Genomic DNA, 26285 nt, shown 5'->3' on the forward strand with positions numbered 1-26285 from the left:
CAGCAAGAGAGCTCAGGTGGTCTGTGGCCACCGATGCTCGTTTACAGTCACGACCTTTGATTCATGCAGGTCTCGGCTCGCAGCCCTCTGGTTATTTTTAGCCAGCCTGCACATTGTTAGTGATCCGGGTCACTCACTAAGTTGTTGAAGCACATCATGCCACAAATCTCCCCTTATATTTTCTCTTCTTTTTTTTTTTTTTAATTCATTTTTTATTTTTGTATGCGTGGAGCGTGCACAACAATGCTCAGAATGAGGTTATCTGTATTTATAGAGCTCGAGCACCTACGTCATCAAATCACGTGACTTTTGTTTACGTCGCCATATTGCCGGTCAAGCTAAGCATTGCGCCGCGCTCAGTCGGTGGGAGACGACACGGAAATATGTCTCGTAGCACGACGTCCAGAGTCTTGTCCGATACCGTCAGACATTTAAAAGGTGGAAAAATGTGATAAATCCGTATTTAATGCCGAAATCGATGTTTTCGCCGAGAAGAAATTGGACTGTTATTTCGCTTCCGCTTGTCTTGGACAACTGGATCTACACACAGATCTGGTGAGTAAGTTGTCGAGATTTACACGGAAAAGTTTGAAAGCCTATAAAAGTCTGGACGTATACGAATACTTTGTTGCTGGATCTGTTCTCGATCAGGAACAAATCCCGTGAAGACGGAAGCGTGTTTGGCCACACGTTAACCTTTGCTGGAATCCATCGATATTTTCAGCTAGTATTACATACAAATACTAATATTTAAATAAACGACCCCTGGCTTTACACAAACTCGCATTCATTAACTATGATTGGAAAAAAAGACGACGGTTGACGGCTCGTGGACACAGAAGCGTGTTCGCCCACACGTTAACCTTTGCCGGAGTCCATCAATATTTTCAGCTACTATTACGTACAAATACTAATATTTAAATAAATGCCCCCTGGTTTTACACAAACTCGCATTCATTAACTATAATTGGGAAAAAAAAAAGAGGACAGAGTCATCTCCACGGAACGTACACTGAAGCGATTGCGGCTACACTTTACCTCCGTAAACCTCTGCGACAGACTTCTTTTTTTTTTTTTTTTTTTTTTTACCCATTCGTGGGCAGCGTCCCATTTTTGGGACGTCATGATTTTCACGCATTATATCCTTCAGTATATCAAAATATTGAAGTGTTTTAATCTGAAGCCATAATTTGGTATCAGGAGAGGAAAACTCATCGGTCAAAGTTAGCACCGAGTTATTTCCCTTCCCTTCCTGACCCAACATGGCTGCCTCAAGTAGACATGGAGCGTTTTTCAAAGAGAAGAAAGGGAGAAAGGTCAGTATGCAACCAAATTTATCTTCAAAATGCTAATCCATCAGTATTATTAATGCGTAAGTGTCGTTCTAGAATATAATTAATTAATAAACATATCTCTAGTATGTACCACTTCACAGAACTGATAACATACTTGCCCAGTTTTGGGACGCTGCCCGCGAGAGGGTTCATCTTTTTTGCTCTTTGTTTTATGCGTTAAACGAAAAAGAAGTGTTATTTCCTTGATTTTGGCCTGGTGGGAGACTTTTATCTCAATATGGCAAAAAATCGCCACCCTGCCCATGAATGGGTTAAATACGCATTGTTCTCAAATGAGCCAACTTGGCATTATAAATACTTTTTGGTCATTTGAGATTGAGAAGAATAATTCCTATGTGAAATGAAGCGATCGCTTCACAGGCGAGTGCGTATTTTGGTCGGGCACCGTCCGTCACGTTTAATTGCCGAAATCCATCAATATTTTCATTTTTTTTTTCAGCTGATATTCCATAGAATGATCTCTTTGAATATCTGTCTCGTCTGTTGTGACGACCAACAGCACAACAGGTCTCGGGTATTGTAAATATTCTCCTCCGGTTCAACGCCTCCCACAATGTCGAGCAGCTCTGGTTTGACAGGCAATATGGCGGCGTGAAAACGGTGACGTCGGGTGCACGAGCTCGCTAGGCTTTGATCAACAAAGTCAAAGTCTGTTATTCGCGAGAGTTAAACAAGTGTACAGTTTCTTGGTATGAGCAACCAATTGGCGCTGTAATGGTATGCAAATATTGTTTAAAAATCTGCATGGATGCTTGCTTGAATTATTAAATGGGTGGACGGAGGAATTACTAATACTTTATGGGGGAGGGAGGTAGAGGGCTCTGTGAATGAATGATGGGTGGATTGATAGCTGGGAGATTGATAAGTAAGTGGAAGGTTATATCAGTCTGTCCGGATGAAAGGAATAAAAAAAATGGGTGTATCATCAGAAGGCTGCACGGAAGGAAGAGTGGATGGATAGATGATGGTATGGAAGGGTGAAGGGCGATAGATGAGTGGATTTCTCGCAATTGCTCGATATAGCAAATGTGAAATAAGAGGAAATCAGATCAAATCAGCCATTTTCACCGTTCTTGGGTGGGGGGCAGACATCTTGGGCAATATTGCCCTCTGCTGTCGACTAATATGAATAGCACAAGTGCCCTCACGCTTGGATTGCAACAGGTCGGCGGTCTTTTGAAAGAAAACTATGACGACATAGCACGTCCATGGCATGGATGGATGCATGGACGCCTAATAAAGGGATGTTAAGTAAGAGTCAACATAGAGTGTCAGTGTTTAGATTTGGTTTTGTGTTTTATGATGTCAGGACGTGGCCTGAATCGATGGCAGCGGAGGCGTTAAACCAGCGGCATGTAATGAAATCATCGAGTGAAGCCCGAGTGTGTGTTTCTCGAAAAACAAGACTTTTGGCCTTTTGCGTCGCCTCAAGCTACGAACAAATTTCCATCAGTGTGTGTATGAGGTGTTGTAGTGTTGAAACTGTTGTAACAAATGTTCCCGTTCTTGAAGGCGCAATTTTGCAGTGACGATTGAAGCGTAAACTGGGAAACGTTACACTGCTGCGCAAGACAACACCGGACAGTCGGGATTTTTTTTTTTTTATTTTTTTTTTGGGGGGGGGGTATACCTGCACAATCCATGTGTGTATTAATATATTTTGTGTCATACTTTATTTTCTATAAAAAGGGAAGCCTTTTTTTTAAAAAAGAAAACGGTCTGTACACATTTTCATTTTCAATTTAGAATACATTTTATTACATTTTTCTTTTTAAATCAGATTACATTTTTCTTGTGATTCTCTACCTCCTTCTCTCCTCCATCAGCCCTCTTGAATCATTTTATGTTATTACATTTTTTTTTAATATATATGGATAGACTCCATTGCTCTTGTTACACTTGTGAGGATAAGTGGCTTGGCAAATGGATGGATGTTATTTCTATTTCTCTTTAGTTTTAAAAAAAAAATGTGATTAGGTTTGATTTCTGCTTTGGCTTTAAAACTTTTTACAGTCTGGGAGCCCTCAGGTGTCCAGGTCAAGTACCTTTTTTTTTTTTTTTCCTCATAAATCTATGCATGCATACAGTCCATATTTTTTATATTATTTTATACAGTAGTATCCTATAATAGTCGTTTCTCCTGTGTAATTCGTCTTACTTCAGGGTATCACCACAGCCTCCCCAGCTCCCCCTACAGCTCCTCGGCCGTGAGGTTGCCGTCGTCCGGCACGCTTTCCACCGAGTACCTGAATCAAGGCGGCTCATCCAAAGTCCTGCTCCTCGTCTGCAACACGTCCGGATGCGGTCAGCAGGCTGCCCGGTGAGCTGCGGATTTCGAAAGCCGACCTCCTCGGGCTGTCACGATAACGAAGCCGCAATCATTTTCACGGGGGGACGTCGGCGACGTCATTATTTTTTAAGAGGCAACGACGAGCCCTTTTGCTCATCACCGGGCCAATTTGAATTGAATGGAATTGCGCTCTGGAAAGTGCTCAATCATTTCAAATGAAAGAAATAAGAAAACAGGAGTATACAGGACGTATATTTGGACGGATTGTGTACACTTTACTGTGCAATTTCCCCTTCGGGCCCATCATTTCGATCGCGGGTGATGGATTTAACAAGGTGTCACCTTCACTCACGGCGGCCCACGGTAATTATTTGCAGTTACGCGCTCGCTCTGCGCCCCGCATCCCATTTTCCGTAGATAATGTCCGCCGAACGCGGCGTCGACTCTCCTGGCTGCTGACTTAGCTTGTAAGGTCACGGCACCAACCGTCGTGTGGGTTAGAGGTCGGCCATTTTTTTGCTGTAACATGAGTTCTATATCCCCCGGGGTGATGTTTATCTGGTCTCCCCCCTCCCCCGTATTCTTGTAAGATTCGGGCCGCCATTCCTCATGTTGGAAGACAGGAGCATCTCTTGGGAGCAGCTGCAGCAGAGCGTCCTCACCAAGCTCTATTATCTGATGCTCAACAGGTCTCAGGCTCAGGTAAGTGACATCAGACATCAGCTCGCCGGAGCCAGAAAACAAGTGTGATGGATTTTCAATTACGGTGGACTCTCCTGAAACTTGAACGCGATTGGCCGTCTTTGCTGCTTCTTTTTTTTTTTTAACAGAACCACGATCTTGTGGTACTTCAGGGATTTTTTAAATGTATTTTTTAAATTTTATTTTTTTGGAGACTCCACCAAAATCAAAGTTCAATATCACAGCATTTTAGCATAATTAATTGTCGAGTTACTTTTAATCCGAGCTGAGTTCTTGATTTAAAAACACTAAGCGAAAACAAAAAAAAAAAAATCACTTTTCATTTTGTACCCCGTTTTTTTTTTTAAATGAGTGAATCAACATGCAAAACTCTTGAACCATCATTACACACACACACACACACTAATTGAATTATTGCACTTTGAACTTGCAAGTTCTTTAATTCCTGCCATGCGCTCACCTATTTAAGACCAGTTATTATTTTATTCTTTTAGAGTCAGTCACCCTGAATTTAATGCGTTACGTCTTCTATTTCTGAAAAATGAACAAAAGAGGAACTTGCTTCTTAACTACCCTCCAAGCACATCATCAGACCAATATTAAATGGACATATACTCAGATTGTTTTTCTTTGTCACCATTTACTCCAAAGCCACTGTAACAAAGTTGTGGCGTTTCCGGTTTACCCCAGCAGGGGTCGCCACAGTCACATTATTTGGTTGACACGGGATCACGTCAATTGTTACTTATTGTAGTTCAATGCTGGCTAAATATTAGCGTGATTAACTCTGATTTTAGAAATTAAGCACTGCATTTTCTCTTTTGGTGGCCATGGAGGTTTGTTTACTCCGAGTAACAGGGAGAGAGTACCAAGCGCTGATCACAAAGGAGGCCTCCTCTGGTTTCTCGTGATTATTTACCAATACCAGCGAATAGCATAAAATGTCCATTTGTACAAATGAAGTCACCTTAAAACAGTCATTTCATCTCCCATCAGACAACAACAATTGATCCATTTGCCACACGCTTATCCTGACTAAGATCGTTAGCCCGGGCTACTTTTGGCGAGTGCGCCCGTCACGGATTATCCCCCAATCGCTGAGCACATTGAAAGAAACAAAGTACAACAATACTAGTTACACTTGAAGTACTGTCGGTCTTAGTTGCTAGTGATGAGATACAGAAAAGCCTCAGTGTTCCAACGTCCCCATAAAATTATGAGATTTGTTTGCTTCTGTTTTCGAACGAAAATCGTTTCTCGAACGCCACGAACAAAACCCGGAAATAACATCACGCGTGGCGCAAGCAGTTGATACATTTTGTTATTGTCAATTCAAACAACCCCCTCAAAAAAAAAAAAAAAAAAAAAAAAAAAACCAGAAATGACATGACGCGTGAGCCGCAACCAGCGTACTTTTGTTATTCTGTATATCGCAGCCTCTGTACACAGACGTGTCCCGGTGGTGACTGTTGTTTTTCTTCTCATCTCATTCTCATCATCTCATATTAACCCCCAGTCATGGCTCCAAAGAAATGCATCCCCCCCATTATTGTTTGTTTGAAGTTATTCTGCACTTTTGTTAATGAAAAAAGTTTACAAGGCTGGGAGCCGAGTCGCTACAGATACAGTAATGCACTCCCAGCCTAGCTAGTACTACTAAAGCATACATTTTAAGCAACAAATAAATATATTTGCTAAATTGTTTTATAATGTAAAGTATTGAAACTATACATGTATTTCTAGTATTTATTATCAGGAAAAGCTAAAATAAATGCTTTAAAAAGCTTAATTCTTTTTTTTTTTTTTTTTTTTTTTTTTGGCTTGGAACGCATTATTTCTTTTTCCATTCATTGTAATGGGAAACATCGATTCGGTTTTTCGAACAACTCCCTTTTTGACCCGTTTTCTAGAATGGATTGTGGTCGAGAACCGAGGCATTGCTGTACTGTTCTTTACAGACATTTCAAGATGAAAATCATGCATAAGGATTGATAGTTCCCCCCCCCCCACCTTGTTAAATTATTATTGATATACTTATTGAGGACTTGTGCTTTTATCCCATTACTACTGAGTAGTTAACTTGTCTCGTGAAGGCGACAGTAGTTTGTAGTGTTTGAATGTTTTGGATGGGGTCGAGGCTTCTGGTCTATGAGGTGTTGTGGCACCGCCCAAGGGTTTTCCCGAGGTGCTACGATTTCAGCTTTGAGTTGGTTGTTTGCTTTTCTGAATTCACGACACGAAATTTACTGCTGCTGGCACTGATTCTTCACCACAAATTATTTCTTTTCAGAAGGGCCCTGATAATGACTGCACTAAAAGCACATGAAAAGACCTTACCGGAGCAATATCAAATGTCTACAAGATCATTAGACAAAAAGTCACAAACAGATTCTAAAAAAAATAACTTAAATAAGTTCATTTGCAAAAAACACCACATTGAAAAACCGCAACAAAGTAGGGTGGCGGAGTCGCGTCCGCTTGTGGTAAACGCTGGCAATTACCTCAAAGAAGGAGAAATGACTCCAGAATAAATGACCAAAAGGAGTTCAATTATTAAAAACTCAAATATATAGCAGCTGAGAAGAAAGAGAAAAGCTGCAAATTACACTGCCAGACAATAGAACATCATTTTCGTTCCATTTTGAGTCGTTCACGCTGTGCACGGCACAGAGGAAGAAGTAAAATGCGAGGTGGAGTGTATCATTTTCTAAATATTATTATTTTAAACAAAGCTGCGGCTTCATTAAAACTTTTTAGCCTTCAGGCTTTTCATGCCGGTCCCTCAAAATATGCCACGTGAAACCGTTTCAATGCTTTTTTTTAGATGTCACCCTGCTTAAAGTCATTAATGTATATCCACCTTTGATTTGCGCGTCAGACTGAAATCAAGGGATGCAGAGGCGGCGGCGGGGGCGGTGGGGGGGGGGGGGGTTGTCGCTGGAAGCACTTGGTTCCCCCTCATGCACTTTTTACCCGACATACCTCTGCATGTGTGATGCGCCCCTTTTGCTCTGACTGACACAACAGTCACTTTGATGCTATAATAACTATTTTGTGACACCTTCAACTGTAAAACAACAAAAATAAGGCTGGGGAGGGATTTTCGACGACAACAACAAAAAAGTTATTGATTTGCAAATATGCGAGTAAGAAAGAAAGGCGCCGTGAACGACGACAAATCACTGCAGGACTTGTTTTGAGAAGCAGTGGCTTTTTTTTTTAATCGTCTTTTCTCACAAAACAATGTATATGTACACACATATATTCTGTTTTAGTGTCAGCTGCCTAAACCTTTGTGCTGGCGTTTATTTCCCTCATCGTCGACGTGACGAGCTGAAATTAACCATCGAATCTTGATCTTAAACTCAAAAACTGCGCGGACATCAAAGCAAAAGTGACGCAACGCCCCCATCTACTGGCGCATGTTTGTCATTACAGTTATGGAGAAGTTTTTGTTTCACAGACAAGCTGGGCGTGACCCTCTTCCACATGCACAAACATAATTTCCAGCCTATAAATTGTGACTTTTGGTTTACACGCTGATGCGGCTGATTTGTGCATTTTTTTTCTAACGGCCACAAGGGGGCACTCAAGCGGAAAAGGCAAGAGTGAGAATCGGCGGAATATATTTGCCGAGGAAGTAACTTATACCAGTCCGGCCCTGTTAGCGCTGCGCTAGCGTGTTACTGCCGTGTCTTGGTGATTTTTACCAGATGCTTTATTTTTTTTAACCGGCCCTGTTAGCACGGCGACGCTAGCATTTTGGGCACTGGCGCTAGGGTTAGCATTAGCGCGACAGGACTCGCGTTAAACTCTCTGTGTACTGTCTTTCTTTGTAAATATCTCATGTTTCAATATCGGGTTCAATGTGGCCACTTGCGGCTTTTACACGGCTGCGGCCTATGTATGTACCAAATGGTATTTCCTTTCCAAATGTACTGGGTGAGGGTTATAACCAGGCGCGCTCTGTAGACCGGGAATTACGGTAGTTGAATGGAACTGTTCCATTTCATTCTATCTGGGTGTCTTCAAGCGGCGAGAAAAAGTAATTAAAAAGTAACTAATGCATGACGACCGAGCAGACATCTTAGCACCGGAGAATTGGCTGTGATTGTAAATTGCAATAAACTTTTAAAATGTTTTCAGAGGGAAAATTAAACAAGCTGATTTACATGAACACGGGGCTATATTGGTCAGCGGAAGTAAATGGTTGGGATTCCCACTGATAAATTTAAAGGAACACAGCAGTATATGAGTTCAGTGATTCGTATGCTTATCCCTGCTGTATTTGCAACTCAACTTGATATTGGCTTGGACCTGCACATTTAATGCGTGTTATGGTGAATATTAAGAAAATAAACCCTGGTGAATGCAGTGGGCATGTGTGCGCCTTGATCGACACTAGAAATGGGGAAAAAATGGTGTGTTTTGAGCATTTGTTCGTCCCGCTGCGCTGAATTACGATAAGAGCTAATAAGTGCAATTGTTGGGACGAAAAGAGGCAAACTCAAGGCAGCCTCAGATTGGAATTGGCCTGACGTGTCTCAGGCGTTCTCATGGTTATGGTTCTCGTTGCAGAACACCAGAGTGCTGTTCAAGATCAGAGTGGTGGGAGGCTCGGCGTCTTACAGCTACCTGTCACCTCAAGACGGCAGACCGCTGCACCACCCTGCCGTCGACAGGTCGGACGCGCACCACTTTTTTGCATCCACCCGTATGACGACACAAAAATGTCTTTTTTTTTTTTTTTCCCCCCTCTAAAATTGATAATTGAGAGACATCAATGAACCTAACATGCTGACGAAAGGTGTGAGTACTCGTAAAAAACACTCGGTGCGCATTGCCGACCGTGGACCATGTCACTGGACATGTAAACACCACACACTGTTCTTGTAGGCTTTTCCTGACGTGCAAAGCCTACTAGAACATCACAACTTTATTTGAGGTTAATCAAAGGCCCTTCAAATGCTGGCAGATGTGTACTAGTTCCCATTTCATGGGAAGATTTAAATGTGATTGGTTAATGGACCTTTGCGACTGTCAATCTTAAGCTCCCCCCACCCCTTAGCTACAGTTGCCATGTCCCACAAGCTTCCAAAATGGCGAGTGAACAGAACATGTTTGAAGTCGATTCTCTATCGGGTATTCCAGATAATATTGCGGTATGTTTTTTGCCAAATGCGTCAGACTTGTCCAAGCGAGGTCTCAACTATTTCACGCAAGGATATGTACACGGAATTAAGATTTTGGACGGAGCAGGACGCAACGTCAGAGTTACAGCGAAAAGTTGGCGATCGATGCAAAAGAGTTTTGACGCCTCACAAACTTCATATTGAAATCCAAAAGGATAAAATAGTGGAATCGTACTGCGGATGTAAAGCAGCAAAAAATCACGAGTAATATCATTGTAGTCTTTAGAAGTGTTCATTTGACTTGGCTCGTAATGGAACCCAGTGCTCTGTCTTAAAAGTCCGTTGTGGCGCTAAGAGGCAAGTAGACATTTCTCTTCCATGACACGGCGGATTTACATCGCACTAACCCGACTCTTCGACATAAAACTTGACACACTTCATTCAGCAGGTCTCCTGCACTGATAATGATTCAATCAAACTCAGAGAAGATACTTCTCCCTCACTTACGTTTGAACATAAAGCTTTGTGTTTCTTGATATTGTCTAAATTTAGTTGTACGTGCGCTCTTTCGTGAGCCTTAATCCATCGTAGACACTTGGTCAACCCTGTTCTAGGCTTTGGAAAATGAATCAACCGGGCAGGATATTTTTCATCAGAATTGCACATTCCCCAAGCGCATCTGAGGACCGTTTTCTTCGGAAGATTAACTTTTCCAAGCGCACGCTACTGACAGCCAGCATTGCTTGTGGGACAATATGGCGGCAGGGGCGTGTCAAGGCAGGGGTTAAGACAATGCGGCTATTTGATTGGCTATTATTGGACGAGTGATTGACAGGTCGGAAAGGTCCATTCTGAGCATAGGCGCATCCCCAGTGATAAGAAGGTGTGCACACTTTGCAACCAAATTTATGCCAGTTGTTGATTTACTTATTCACTCATTCATTCCAAAAATGCCGTGACGACCTTTATATCCACAGTGAGTGCCCCCTATGCCACCCGGGCCGAGACTCACACGGGCACCGTGCCAGCCCTCGCACATTTTGCTGAGCAGAATCTGTGAATTTGGGTTCCAAGCTCGAAGAATGAGCCTTCGGCACATCAGTCACCATTTGTAGTCCCGCATGTAGAGCGACAACAGCACTGAAGCCTTTTGTTTCCCTGGCAAAGAACGTTAAAGCAGCCAAAGAATGCGGCAGAGATGGGGGTGGGGAGGGGCTGAAGAGAAATGTGCGCAGTTTTCATACATCTCCTTTTGAAAAGTTTTTTGAAAAAAATATTTTTAGTTATTTTCGCTTCCGAGCAAGGCTGGTAAAGCAGAATTTCATTAAAAATGGTCAATAGCAAAAAAAAAAAAAAAAAAAAAGGTTCACTAGCTGATTTGATGTGGAAATTTTTTTTTAAAAATAATATCTATTAAGAGCTTTATTGAATATTCTCTTCTACCTAATATTTGTTTTAGTGAATGAAAACAAAAACAAAATTAAAAAGTTTGAATTTATGGCTTCTTTCTTGTGGGTATGCGTGCGCATGCCCTGGCCAGCATCATTACAATTACTCCCCATTCTTGGTGACGTGAGGGGTAAAAAATCAAAACGTCCATTTTAATAGAACACTTTATTTGTTTAAGTGGTGTTTTTTTTCATCAATTTGTCAACAATTGGAAATCCCAGAGAGGCTCGAAGAGTGTTGCAGCTTTAACAATTGCCTCGCCCCACTACTCTTACAAAAGAAGGAATGGCTTAATTAATTTAGCGATAACGGTGCTGCACGTGCTCAATTTTGCACACAATTGCAGTCCATTTGCTGGCTTTTCAGCAAGGAATACACACCGACCCCCCGGCTCAACGAACGGGTGGGTTGATTTATTTGATTTAACGACCAAAAGCATTCCGCAGCCTCATTTTGAATGTGCAAAAGATTTTTCCGTTTAATTGTAATACTTTTTTATTTGGCACTCTGGGAAATAACTTTCTCCGTGACCTTGTTGTTAGCCTGAGCCTTTGCTGTCTGACATTCTTCTACTGACATTTTCACTTATCCGTCGAGGTTTGACCCAAAGCGGCAGGAGAAGTGGGAGAATCTCGTTGACTGTATTGCACACTTGGATGAGAAAAGAACTCAAACGAGTCCTTCTCTGAGCCGACGTACGCCCGGCCAAAGGACACTTTAGAACGCTCGTAGAGTGAAGGACGTGGGCTGCAGCAACAATATTGGCCACGGGATTAGAAGAACACGTTTTGCTTTGATGCCTGCTGATTTTGTGCATTTAGATTGTGATAAGCAGCGCGAACACATGGCGCCATCCTGCTTTGACATCGCCCCACATTGCCGGAGGAGGTTTGTTTACTGCCGGACTGCTGCACAATGCCGCCCGGCAAATAGCAAGCCGTCTCATGTCACGAGGATCATCTCAAACGGGTTGCTTGAGCTGTAGCGAGCACACATTTTGGAAAAGAAAAAAAAAAAAACATCTCTATCATGATGTTGAATCCGGTTTATAAGGAACTGCGGCTGTCGAACGTTGAAGCGAATGTGACTAAACCTGGTCACGGTAATTGCGATGTCGACTGGTCGTTTGATAAACAAAACGTACACTGGACTCGATAATTTATCATGTTTGTGGTGAGCCAGCGTGAGAATTAGCGAGGGAGCGGGGAGCGAGTTGGGCGGCTGCGTGGTCAGCCGCGATTGCGGTCACGGAACACCACCGGACGGACGGCTACCCTCTTCCCGGCCAATACACCACAACCGTCGCCTCGACTCAAAACAGCAGAGACGCTTAAAGGGGAAGTCCACTCATTGAAAATAACAATGTATCAGATAGGTCATGTCGTCGGTACTGCAACTTTAACATAAAGATTTTCGTCAGATATCATTTAAGGTTGTGTTGAGGATATTTATATCGGCAATTGTGAATGTTCCCGGTCGCTGACAATTTGGCGCGGATGTGACGCGTCGTGTGCGCAACCTGAGGCTCGGTTACGTTTCTACACAGTTATGGCCAAAGGTGATCACTCGGATTTCTGATTTCTCGCAAGTATGGGCTGATCGTGAAGACGGAGGAATACGTCCTTACAGGTTTCACCCTGTGGCCGTCAAGCGCACTTATGTCCCGCGCGTAGGCCTCCGAGTAGTCAGACTCCGCATCATTCCCGTCCGTAGAACCATCCGAATATTCAACATGATTGACAGCCACAGGTTCAAATCTGTACGGACGTATTCCTCCGTCTTCCCGATCAACCGATACTTCTATTTCTTCATCATATGAGGATAAATCCGAGAAATCAGCAGTGGCCATAACTGTGTAGGAACGTAACCGAGCCTCAGGTTGCGCACACGACGCGTCACATCCGCACCAAAATGTCAGCGACCGGGAACATTCAAAATTGCCGATATAAATATCCTCAACACAACCTTAAATGATATCTGATAAAAATCTTTATTTTCAACTTACAGTACCAATGACATGACTTATCTGAAACATTATTTTCAACGAGTGGACTTCCCCTTTAAAATTAAGCAAAAGTTAACCGTTTCCTGTCTTCGTGAGCTAACAAGCTAGCTTGCAAGCTAACAACGAGCCAGTGAGCTAACGACTTAAGGAGACAAATAATTTGGTCCACCGCAACAATTGTCTCACCACTCATTCTGGGTACAGATTTGACCTACACAAAAATAATGTAATGCAAATCCAATAATTTACAGTATATTATATAGTCTAAATATCAAAAAATAACAGCTAAAATTCATGCTAACAATGCCACCTGCTTCACCATGATGGTTTTTTTTTTTTTTCCTTGCTGATTAAATTTTTACCTGGACTTGAAAGCACATGTTGAATATAAATATGATAAGCTGAGGCACCTGTGGTGCGCAGTATGATTGCACATGTTGCCACTGTGACCTCAATTCCGTTTGATTCTTAATAATCAAATCGTCGAACGCAGCTCCGAAGGGATCAAGTGTGAAAATTTGACACTGAGCCGCAGCGAAGGTCAAGCCGTTCTGATCGGGCCGAGATGAAAGACCGATTTTGATTGTCAGGATTTACTTTGATATATCTTATTCCTCTGACACCGCGGCATAAAAAGTTTCTGAGCGAATTTATCAGACGGGGAATTTGTTTAAAAGAGAATCTGATATGAGACGGTCACAAAAGGGGAGGACGACTTGTCACTCCAAGCGCCATCAGGTACCTTTATGGACCGCGCCAATCTGCCGGCTTTCTGCATACGGGGAGCTTTCCAAAACCAGCTCAGGCGGAGTAAGTGCTTGTTTAACGGGATCATCATGTTCTTCACACTCTTGTGCTCAGCCGACGCTCAGGATTTGACATTTGAACACGCAGGAGTGCGGCGTTTCTCTTGACTGCACCATTCCTCCTCGATTGTTTTCACATATCTATGTTCTTGTGTTTTTAAAATTGCACGAGCTCGTCAACGCTACCGAATCCCTTAAGACCCTGAAGAGTACTGAAGTGTACTGCTTGCTCGCAGCCCTTTTTTCTATGCCGGTGAAAACGGCAAAGTAACTTTGGAGAAGCGTAGCAACGCGAAATAGTGCTCGCGACGCTGATTGTCTTCTCCGTTTTCCGGCAAATGCAAACTGCGTCGATCTATATACTACGACAAATACAAACAGTCGCCACGACATCATTTTGATGACGGGAATGTTTCGACATTATTTTTCTTGTTTTGATGTTGGAAGAGTCGGACTGTTATCTGGCAGGCAGGTCTGGACTCTGCGGAGCCAATCCCTAGCATGAAAATGACGTCTCGCGGTTCTCTCGCTAACCTTGTTTTCTTGGAATACGCTCATCTAGCGGATATTGGAATCTTATTAAATTTGTAACATCTACTGCAGGGGTGCTCAATGCGTCGATCGCGAGGCAGTCTTGGTCGATTGTGGGACTGCGTGCCAAAAAGAACAAAAAACAAACCAAAAAAAACGTCAGCCAGTGTTCCCTCTAAACTGCACACGTGCGCAATTGTGCACTGCCGATGCAGATATTCTGTGTTGCGTGCAAAAAAATAATAATAGTCCAATGCAAATTGAAAGTATAACATCCAGCTATTCAGTGAGTGAGGGATGACTGCTTGTTACATCCAATGGCACAATTCACATACGTACTCTCAAAAATGAAAAGAAGAAGCCACTGGTTTCTTTTAGGCAGCACACGGAACTTGCTGCTCCGCCACACTTTCTTTTTCCTAGTTTACCTTACACCCCCTTCTCCCTCGCTCCTAAAGACGTACACTCATAATTACAAATGTTACAGTACTTAGACAGCCCATTAACGTGTTTTATAATGACAGCGTCCACCACCGCTGCTTTAGTTAGCAACGCAGTCTGGGCAACGTAGAGCAAAAACGAGCTCGACGTGCTGCTTATGTTTACTTTTCCATATTAATGGAGAAAGTCAAAAAGGAAATGCTGTTGTTTTAAGATGCAATGACTGTCATTTTTAAAATTCCACCTTGGCACAGCCTGATCCAGGATGAAAGCACAGACAATACAGCGCACGAAAAGCTGATTCTATATTTTTAATATAGGCGGCAACATAACATTAACCTTAAAACGGTTTGGGAGCATCATCATCACCCCACCGCCCCACCCCACCCCACCGTCGTCGATAGCTCGCGAGAGGCTGGCTGCTTGAAAAGTAGATCTTGGGGGGAAAAAAGTATCCTTCTTTTGTCACCTTAGAAGTCACAAAAAAGCCAAAGAAAAAGGAAAGCACATTCAGGGTGAATTATTTGATGGTCGGTGAACTGAGCTTCCGTGACGTGCGTTTAAAATCCGTCCATTTTCTGAGCTGCTTATCCTCACTCGGGTCACGGGAGTGCCGGAGCCGACCCCAGCTATCTTCGGGCAGGAGGTTGACTGGTTGACGCGTGAAACCCGATTTGACCGATCTAAGTAAACCCAGATGATAGCTTTTCCCCTGTCGCCTTGCACGCCGGACACGGCCGTCATTGGGTACTCAGTCTGTTACGTGTAAAATCGACGTGCTTTGTATTCGTTGCCAGACTTATCTTGTTATAATTTGGGTCAAGATTGATTCCACCCTGGGGTTGGTGTTTATTTTTCAGAAACTCGCTTGCTTGCAACCCAAAATGCGCATAAATCAGGGGCAAAATGGTCATTATCCTGACTCGATGTAATCTGTGATCGTCTAGACCTCTAATTGGTGTTTTTTGGAATCGAGGCATCTTTCACATATGCCTCAGAGATTGTCTGTCCATAAATTGCCACAGCTTGTGTCCGAACCCTTTGATTTATTTTTCAGCTTTATGATGTCATCCATGTTCTTATCCGCTTATCCTCACAAGGGTCGGGGGAAGCGCTGGAGCCTATCCCAGCAGTCAACGGGCAGGAGGCGGGGGTACACCCTGAACCGGTTGCACATGGAGACAGAGAACACTCACAAATCACACCTATGGGCAATTTAGAGTGTTCAATTAATGTTGAATATTTTTGGGGGGGATGTGGGAGGAAACCGGAGTGCCCGGGGAAAAGCCACGCAGGCACGGGGAGAACACGCAAACTCCAAATGCCGCCCTGACGTCCTTGATTTGTTAACTCGATTTCTAGTACAGTTTTCTGACATACTCTTAGGTTTATCCTTTGTCAGTTGTCTTTTCATCAGTGAGGGTTCTTTAACAAACGTAAGATAAAAGAAATTCCGCCACTTATTTCCTCCGAAGGTCCAGCGCAACATGCAGCACCGTCGAGTTGAACAAGACTCGCAAATATCCGTTCTCCTTCTGAAGTTGGCGAGACTGACGGTCTGCCTCGAGTCACCAAAATCAAAGCAAGATTTAGGACGCAATTGGACTGTTGTAGGATTGGCTTGCAGTACATTTTCCCACCTGAGATCAAAGCAGTCAGACTTGGCGTCGGCTCTGTAAATATGACGCCTGTCGCCGGGACTCGTCGTCAAGCCGGTGAACGTTTATTCAGAATCTGAAAGCAGAAGCATGTAGTAAATGTTGCTCCTGTGCGTGGCCGGTTAAAAGAGAAAAGTTTTGTGTGTTTTGAAATATTTTATATTTATATTTGACGGGTGGAGGCGCCACGGCGATCATGCATACGAAACGGTGTCAGTTGCTTTTAACGTACGACCAACTTCCTTATCTTACTTTGAAAACGTTACATCTACGGTGCGCGTCAACGATTCTAAATGATTTTATCGCAACTAGTTATGCAACATCAATAAGACTCCTGTTTTCGTCAATCCAGATCCCACCGCTTTTGATCACACAGACGAATCTGATCCGGACTCTGTCGCATCTTTTAAAAATGAAAAAATAAAGATGTCATCTTAAAGCACAGCACGAAAGGAAAGGGTTGGGGGTGTTTGACAAAAATTGGGAAGAAGCAATGAAAAATGATCACGAGGCAGTTTAAAAGAAGCAAGGCCAGCGTTTTTTTTTTTTTTTTTAAATTCTAAAACCATGTCACTCAAAAATGTATTTCAAGTCTTAAGTTGCATCTCTGTTCCCTCAGCTTGCCATTTTAATCACCCGTCCAGAGAATTTGGTGTTGATTTTTCTATCTTTTTTTCACCTCTAAAGTTAAAAAATTCAGATTCTTTTATTCTTTTCACGTCCCTCGTAGAGTGTTTTTTTTTTTTTTCCTTATTTCTAACGAAAAGTTTTTCTTTGACTTTTTTCTGTTTTTAGCCGTATTTCATCAGAAATGTGTCTTGAATTTTAACTTCGTCAGACATTTCCGCCTTTCCGCATCATCATTTCCACTGTTAACTTGGTGCAATTTTGTTTCCATTTTAGAGCGCTGAAATTTTGCGGCCCCGGGGGACCTCCGCATGTGAAGGTTGTCATCGAGTGGGAGCACAAGCTTAAAGACTGGTAAGCAGCATGACCGCAAAGTAGAATGCGATGCACAAGCGCCGTGGCGAGTGTCAGCCTACGTTCGTCACAGAATCGCATCCTCGCCTTGACTGCCTGAGAGCAAAATTTCTAAAGTGTGACGACGACACGTTTTTGCTCCAGTCTGTTTGGCAGCATGCAGGAGGAATTTGTCCAAGATGCCGAAAGCGTCAAGAACCAGCAGCAGCGGCATCTTCAGCAACATAGCTGCACTCTGGACCAGTGTTTCCAGCTGTATACCAAAGAAGAGCAGGTGAGCCCGAAGTCCGCTATGGTTCCGGCTCACAGCTCTGTTTTATGCGCCTCTTGCTTTTGTTTTCCTCTCTTGATCAGGAATAAGTGGGTCGATAATGAGATCTAGCAGGTCTTGACTACCGTAATTTCCAGCCTACAAGACGCGATTTTATTCACACGCTTTCAACCCTGCGGTTAATGCGGTCATGCGACTAATTTTGCATTTTTATTTTTTTTTTAACGGCCCCAAGGGAGCGCTCGAGCGGAAAAGGTAAGAATGAGACCGGTGGAATATATGAGCCGGGGAAGTGACTTTTACCGGCCCTGTTAGCGTAGCACTAGCGTTAGCGCTGTGCTAGCGTGTTGCTGCTGTGTCACTGGCGTGTCTCAGTGATATTTACCGGTAAGTTTTATTTTAGCCAGCCCTGTTAGCATTAGCGTTAGTGCTAACACCGCACTAGTGTTCGCGCTGTGCTAGCGTTAGCGCTGTGCTAGAGTGTTGCTGCTGTGTCACTGGCGTGTCTCTGTGATATTTACCAGTAAGTTTTATTTTAGCCAGCCCTGTTAGCGTTAGCGTTATTGCTAACGCCGCACTCGCGTTAGCGCCGGCCTAGCGTTAAACTTTCTGCGTACCATCTTTCTTTGTAAATATCTCGTGTTTCAATGCGGGCACGTATTCATGTACCAAATGGTATTTCCTTTACAAATGTACTCGGTGAGGCTTGTAACTAGGTGCACTCCCCTGCTAAAAAAAAAAAATTCTATAGAAATTCTAAAGAATTTGTGCAGAACAACTTGTTCTCGAGAACTTTGGCTGTGAAAAGTCCAAAAAGTCCCGCTCCTGTTATTTTGGAATACGATCATCGTGGCCAGAGAGCAACGGCGCGTATGGTGTTGTTATTCCGGTTGCAACTGAAGTGAAACGGCGTAAAAGAATTACGGTTGGAGACTCGCGCCCGCACACCGTGCGCTTGAGCAGGGCACGTCCAACAAATGTGCTGCAACGGGGAAAAACTGCAACCCCGGGTCAGGTTTTGAGGCTTCGGGTGAAGTAGACTCTACATAATTTTTTTTTTTTTTTTAATTGAACCACATATGTTGTAAAGTAAATGACAAATAGTTGATGGGACCAGCGGTGAGAAATGAATAAACAAAACACTCAGAATCATCTTTATTGGCGATTATGTAAAAAAAAAAAAAACTTGTCTTTTTTTGTAGTTGGAACCTCTCGAGTACACCAACAATCAATTGACAGAATACTTTTGACACACAGACACTGCGGGAACAGCAACAACAATGAAATAAAAGCAACACTACGCAAAGCACATCATATGAAAGATTAAAATTGATTGATTTCAAAAGAGCGGGACTATTGTTGAGCAGTATCTGTTTGTCCTTATTAGAAAAGCGACGTAACGCTGGATGAACCTGTGGCGAAAACGTTTTCTTTTTATTTGATTATTTTTATGGATTTTTCAGCTGCCTCGGTCTCCCTTTTTAATAATGCATTATTCAGTGTCGGATGGATATAGGTACAATGGCAGGTTATGAAATCAAAATATTTAATGTGGTCAAACACTAACACGGTCGGTGAGTTTTTCCCACAGTTTGGTGTATTTTTTTCAAAAGCTACACGAGTGTATTGAAGTAAAACGTTCAAGTTAAACATGAGATGCCTGCTCAGCTTTGAAATGAAATGAAATAACGTTCTCTTTCCCTTATTAAAAGCCACGCAATGTGACAAATGCACCGCACTCTTTGTGGTGATCACGGTTTAAGCAGAATATTACCGATAAATAATGCATAAGAAGCTTCATTATGCAAATTGAACAGCGGCGAAGGCATTTACTGCGTTCCCGTCGGATGTTGAAATGATATTTTCACTGCTCATCGGAGTGCGGGGCTTATTTTTTTTTTTTTATATTTTGTCCCCCAAAGGTGGAAATGAGGGATGACAAAATCCCAAGGGCGTTCAGCAACACTTCATGTTGTCGGTTTTTGCAACAGGTCTGCACACAATTGACCCCTCCGTACAGGGCACTTAACCACGCCTCCTGAAGTGACGTCACTCCACGTGCGCTGACGTAAGACAAACCGTAAAAATGGCAAATACAATACAATACATTCTGAACTGAGACAGACTCCATGCTTCTGATTTCATTCAAATCATGCACACGTAGCAATGTTATGCTAGCGCAGAACGTCTCATTCATTTATACGAGACGTGTATTAAAAATCAAATTTAGGGCATATCTTCGTGCAAACACAGTCTGGTTAAGGTTCGGCCGCGAGCCAGCAAGAAATCGACACGTTTGCGCAGTCCGATCATCGCTAAATATCGCTCAACAAAGAATAAGTGTGTCAATCCTTCACACGTAGTGGTGTTATGCTAGCGGAGAACGTCTCATTCATTTATACGAGACGAGTATTAAAAATCAAATTTAGGGCATATCTTCGTGCAAACACAGTCTGCTTAAGCTTTGGCCGCTAGCCAGCAAGAAAGCGACACATTCGTGCAGTCCGATCATCGATAAATATCGCTCAACAAAGAATAAGTGTGCCAATCGTTCACACGCAGCAGTGTTATGCTAGCGAAGAACTTCGAATTCATTTATACGAGACATGTATTGAAAATCAAATATAAGGCATACCTTCGTGCAAACACATGTGTTCCGGTTGATATTAGATGGATTTAGTTGATGATGCGGTCTTCCACAAAGTTTGATCCAACGAAGGCATTTTTCGTACTGGGTCTTCGGTTTTGGAAAGGGTACGAATGGAACTCCACCAACTAGCCTTTCAGGATACCTGTCGTCACTATTACAAAGTCCGTGACTACACCTCTTATCCATATTTTTTGTTAAACAACCCAAATACGCGATAAAACGCTAACTAAACCTATACTGGACCATGCAATGTTGTCTGAGAAAATGGCGGGAGCAAAAACGGGCTTTGGTCTATGCAGATCTCTGGCCTCTGATTGGTCAGTGACGCGGATTGCGGTATATCCACGGAGGGGTCAATTCCTTCGTGGGCTTGTTTTTAGCTGTCAGTACACTCCAGTGAGTGTCTCTGTTTGCATTTGTTTTTGTGATGCCATAGCTTAGACAAAATATTGAATTTCTGCTTATCTTTGAGATAAAAATAGGGTAGAGGGTCCTTATTACTGCCCCCTATTTTTCCTCAACTCGAGAGGAGGGTCGGGAGAACTGTATGTAATCATGACAACTTGTTTATGCAAGAGAACGATCAGTAGGACAGCAGGCAAAATAAAGCAAACATTTTACGTTTCCGCCCCACGTGGCAAAAAATGTTTTTCCTGTGATGATGTAAACTTGTACAGTGACTACTCGGTTCTCGAACAAATTGGATTTCGAATGAAAATTTTGAGATTTTTTTTTTTTTGCTTCAGATTTAGGAAAAAAATGGATTTAGAGCCAAAATGTTGATATTTTTTTTGCCAGTAATCAAAGTCCCCCAAATAAAGTCGGAAATAACATAACGCCCGACCAGCTGACCCAGCCACACCGTTAGCATTTCTGCATTTTTGTTTTGTTTCAAAGATGTCGTTAACTCGAGTTACTTTTTGTAAAAATATAAAAACAAAATTTCTTTGCTTTTTTTCCCCCCTCATTATTCATTGTTTAAAGTTATTCTGCACTTTTATTAATAAAAAAAATGTTTACAAGGCAAGGGGCCGAGTCGCTACAGATACGGGAATGCACTCCCAGACTAGCTTACTCGACTACTAAAAAATAAATAATCTTTATTTCGGCTTATCCATTCGGGGTCGCCAGAGCGCGTCATCTCATATGAATGTTCAAATACTTGTTTGGCACAGTTTTTACGCCGGATGCCCTTCCTGACGCAACCCCTCTTGGGGAGTGGGGTCCCCAGTTAGAAACAAACTCACAACCCCTGGTCTACCAAACCAATGCTCTCACCACTGAGCTATGGGGCACCTTAAGCAAAATCTAAATATAGTTCTTACATTATCTCATCATATAAAGTATTTAAACTATACATCTATTTCTAATATGCTGTTTATTATCAGGAAAAGCTAAAAAAATGCTTTAAAAAGCATATTTTTTTAGGCTTGGAACGGATTATTTGTTTTACCATTAATTGTAATGGGAAATATCGATTTGGATTTCGAACAAATCACTTCTCGAACCGTTTTCTGGAACGGATTCCGGTGGAGAGCCGAGGAGAACCTGTATATGTTTTTTCCGGATATAATTCCAATTTGAAACTGTAGAGCGCTGACAGCAAACCTGCTCGAACTCCGTCGAGTGGTACCAAAACCAGTCACTTTGCAGATCGTGATGATGTGTCACCATTTTTTTCTGCCCGGGCCACCGCCGTCTGCTGATGTCACATTTTTTTGCGCTGCTCGTCTGATAGTTTGTGGTCTTGAAGCTCTTTGAGCCGGAGTGTCGCATCTCAAGCTAATCAGACTCGAGGTGAGGAGGACCTTTCAAACGCTGCCTTTTCGAGTTGGTCGGCAGGCGTTTAGATACTCGTCGCGCCTTCTGTTGCAGGGATAAAAAGATTCGGAGGACATGTCACATTTGTTCTGTTCGTGTTTTATAACGACGGAATGAACGATCCATGAGTTAGAGGCAATTAAATGCCGAGCCCCGATCTCGCAGGGCCATTTTTGTTCAATGCCACGTCCGCCATCTTCTGACCATCCTCATGCATATGTCACTCACCCTTAGGCGGTGCCATGAAATTGTGTATTTAAATGCACCCAAACTCTATCAACTCAACACCCATAAGTCAGCGTCGATGTTTTGTGGAGCATGTTAAAATCAATATTTGTAATCCAATTTATGAGGCGATTGGCGTAGTCTTCCCTTTCCCCGTTCGAGGTCGGAATTCAAACAATAAATATTCCAATGTACAGTCCTTAGTTATTAAAAAAAAAAAAAAAAAAATCCAATTTCCTTACCGATTGCTCCCGAAACGCCTCATTATCGCTGCGTAACAATGGAGTGCGTATCTATCCTGTCTCTCATTTGCATATTAGTAATTGACAACAGCCTCACGCCGCGACTCGCAATCGCCTCTGCGTGCATCTACATTCAACAAACGTGCGCCGTCTTTTGCGACGGGCCAACGCGGCATCCAGTTGTAATTATCCGGACGTGTTCTTGAACCAGAGGAGGGAAGGAAGTCGCCCGTGCGCGAGTCTCAAGTTGTAACCTTCTCGCACTTCCCATCGATACGCTGCCGAGCGTCGACGCGCCCCGTGTAGGAGCCGACACCCGCGCGAACGTTTTCCATCTCGCCGCTTTTGTCCTTTCGGTTGCATTTTTTGCGTCGTGAGTTGCTTTTCATTTATGAAGCGCGAATAAAGCCCCGGCCCAGAGTGACCGAGCGCATTCAGCGTGACTATTTTGTTATTCAGTGCGACTATTTTGTTGTCAACTGAGTTACTTTAGCCACTGTATTACACTTGACCTTGAAAAACGCAAAGCCAAGTCTCGTGTTTTTTGGTTTGAAATATGACGTTAAAAGAGAAAATTGACATTTAGATAAGGATCTATTCTTTGTTTCTCATACTGCTGTACACGCTATCCATTTTCCATGTGACATATCTTGTTGACTTTAGATGACACATTTTTGCTAAAACAGCAAATGTAACGAACGGCGAATTCCAATGAAGACATTTCAAATAAGTTATAAAGCAAGTAGAAGTATACCACACATTATACTCTAGTGACAATGGCAAATTGCTGATTATATGTAAAACAGCTTGTTTAATTTAACCTGACTTCACTCTGATAATATTTTAAAAGTTTATTACAATTTACAATCCTAGCCAATTCGTCAGTGCGAAGATGTCTGCTAAGTCGTCATGCATTAGTTACATTAAATTTTCCGCACTACAAGGCGCACCTAAAAGCCTTTAATTTTCTCAAAAGCCGACGGTGCGCCTTATTTATGGCTCAATATTGAGCCTTTAGTGCAGCGCCATCTAATGGATGCATAACATAACCCCAGCCTCTACTGTAGCGTCTATTCTATGCGCCTTATAATGCGGTGCGCCTTGTATATGAAAAATCTCTTAAAATAGGCCATTCATTGAAGGTGCGCCTTATAATGTGAAAAATATGGTACTTTTTTCGCCACTTGGAGACACACGGACAGAATGAATTGTAACAGTTCAGTTCCATTCAATTGCCGTAATTCCCGGTCTACAGAGCGCACCGGGTTACAAGCCTCACCGAGTACATTTGTAAAGGAAATACCATTTGGTACATACATACGCCGCAGCAGTGTAAAAGCCGCAAGTCCCCACATTGAAACACGAGATATTTACAAAGACAGTACGCAAAGAGCTTAATGCTAGCACCGCCGTGCTAGCGCTAGTGCTAACGGGCCCGGTTAAAATAAAACTTACTCGTATGTATCACTGAGACACGCCAGTAACAAAGCAGCAACACGGTAGCTCCGCGCTAACGCTAGCGGCGCGCTAATATACGCCGCTGCAGTGTAAAAGCTGCAAGTGCCCACATTGAAAGTCACATTGAAACATGAGATATTTACAAAGAAAGACGGTACACAGAGAGTTTAACGCTAGCGCTAGTGCTAACAGGAGACACGCCAGTAACACAGCAGCAACACTCTAGCACAGCGCTAACTCTAGCGCAGTGCTGCCAGGGCTGGTAAAAGTCACTTCCTCGGCACATATATTCCACCGGTCTCATTCTTACGTTTTCCGCTGGAGTTCCCCCTTGCGGCCGTTAGGGGAAAAAAAATGCACAAATTAGCCGCATCGTCGCATAAACCGCAGGGTTGAAAGCGTGGGGGGGAAAATGTCGCAGCTTGTAGGCCGGAATTTACGGTATCTTAACGTTTTTGCAATGTCAATAGTTATTGTTGGGTTCAGAAGTATTTGTTCAGAATTTCACGTATATGGGTTCTGGTCTTCAGGCAGCCACTGACTGTGAAGTGTTAAACATTACGGTGTTAAACAATGAGTGTAATCTCTTTGTTTCCAAGTGCTCTCAGGCCCTGAAAATGGAAGCACTCTTCCCGAAATGGTAATTATCAGATTATAGTGAAACGTTTTCTATTAAAGTTGAATTGTCTCGATGAAATCCACGGCGGTGATGGGTAAAGTGGTTGAAAACAAACAAAACGTTACTGTTGAAATACTTCTGGACCCAACTTTGTTGGAAAGCACGTCACATTGAAGGCGCGTTGAACTGATTGCAGCTGGCTCCGGATGACGCCTGGAAGTGCCCTCACTGCAAGCAACTGCAGCAGGGCATGGTGAAGATGAGCTTGTGGACGCTGCCCGACATACTCATCCTTCACCTCAAGCGCTTTCGACAGGTACGCCAGACGGAAGCGGCGCGCCACTCCATCTTACGCTCAAATTACCCGTCTCTGAAAGCATCGCGAGTCAATGAGCAATTATATTTCCCAGCCACATTTCCCTGGTTTGCTGGCTCAAACCCACTTCTCCAGTGAGGAGACATTAATGGTAATATGAATAATATATAGTTTTGTACAGTATCTAATTGAAACAGTTACAGTCACTGTTGCTGGTGAAGAATAGAAGACAACAGTATTTTATTTTCGTGATATGGTCCAACGGGCTGTGGTTCGTGACCGAAAGAACAAGATCCCGGATACAAGCAGCCGAAATGAGTTTCCTGCGCAGGTGTCCGGGCTCTCCCTTAGAGAACGGGTGAGAAGCTCGGTCAATCCGGGAAGGGCTCAGTGTCATGCTGCTGCTCCTCCGCAACAAGAGAAGCCAGATGAGGTGGCTGGGGTATCTGATCCGGATGCCTCCCGGACGCCTCTCTGGTGACGTGTTCCGGGCGTGTCCCACCGGAAAGTGACCCTGGGGACGACCCAGGACACGCTGTACAGACTTAAGTCTCTCAGCTGGCTTGGGAACGCCTCAGGATCCCTCCGGAAGAGCTGGAAGAAGTGGCTGGGGAAAGGGAAGTCTGGGTATCCCTGCTGAAGCTACTTTCCCCGCGACCCGACCCGGAAAAGCGGTAGAAAATAGATGGATGGATGGATGGATGGATGGCCCACCAAAATAGAAAATTGTAAGGAGACAGACTCAACTAAAGTACAGATATTGTCGTACCGAAAACAAAGATGAGATAAAATAAGAATATTGATAAATGTAGAGGTAAAATAAGTAGAATATCCAGGTAGAGCTGTTTAAGTCATACGTGTATCGTCCAGGATTACAGTGATATTTGATAGTATCAGGTTTTATTGTTGTTGTTGCTGTGGTCCAGAGGATTGCTGTAGAATTTCACAGACTTCACAAAGTTAAAGTGACAAAACCGAGGGAAAAAACCTGTGGGCCAGTCATCTCTGAGCTTTGTCCGGTCAGTGTGAATGCGGGCCAGAACCGGGTTTCCCCAGTCCAGTATTTTACCTTCACAATGCCGTTTAGCTTCACCCTCAACACTTGTGACTCAAGCGACTAAACCAAGCCCAGATAGGAAATGTTAGGACAAGTTGTGCAGAAAACTCTAAAATCTGTGGACAGCTTTATCTTCGATGAGGACATTTCTGAGCGATAACATTTTTTAGCGAATCTGAATTGACCGTCGAGCATAAATGTTTGAATGATTTCACATTTTCGACAATGTGGCCAACATCGCTTGTCAGTTCCTGCTTTCTGTGAACAATAAGCGCC

General features: G+C 43.1%; 1 protein-coding gene across 1 annotated transcript in view; it reads left to right on the forward strand.

Annotated features, from left to right (window-relative positions):
• Positions 1-26285, forward strand: part of usp43a (ubiquitin specific peptidase 43a) — a 90419-nt gene that overhangs the window by 44754 nt on the left and 19380 nt on the right. The window contains exons 7-12 of the mRNA XM_061829273.1: positions 3519-3675; positions 4236-4347; positions 8926-9029; positions 17273-17350; positions 17495-17624; positions 24833-24952. Of these exons, the coding sequence (XP_061685257.1) occupies positions 3519-3675; positions 4236-4347; positions 8926-9029; positions 17273-17350; positions 17495-17624; positions 24833-24952 (701 nt within the window). The remainder of the gene's footprint in view (positions 1-3518; positions 3676-4235; positions 4348-8925; positions 9030-17272; positions 17351-17494; positions 17625-24832; positions 24953-26285) is intronic.

The sequence above is a fragment of the Syngnathoides biaculeatus genome, chromosome 9 (assembly GCF_019802595.1).
Source record: "Syngnathoides biaculeatus isolate LvHL_M chromosome 9, ASM1980259v1, whole genome shotgun sequence".
NCBI lineage: Eukaryota > Metazoa > Chordata > Actinopteri > Syngnathiformes > Syngnathidae > Syngnathoides > Syngnathoides biaculeatus.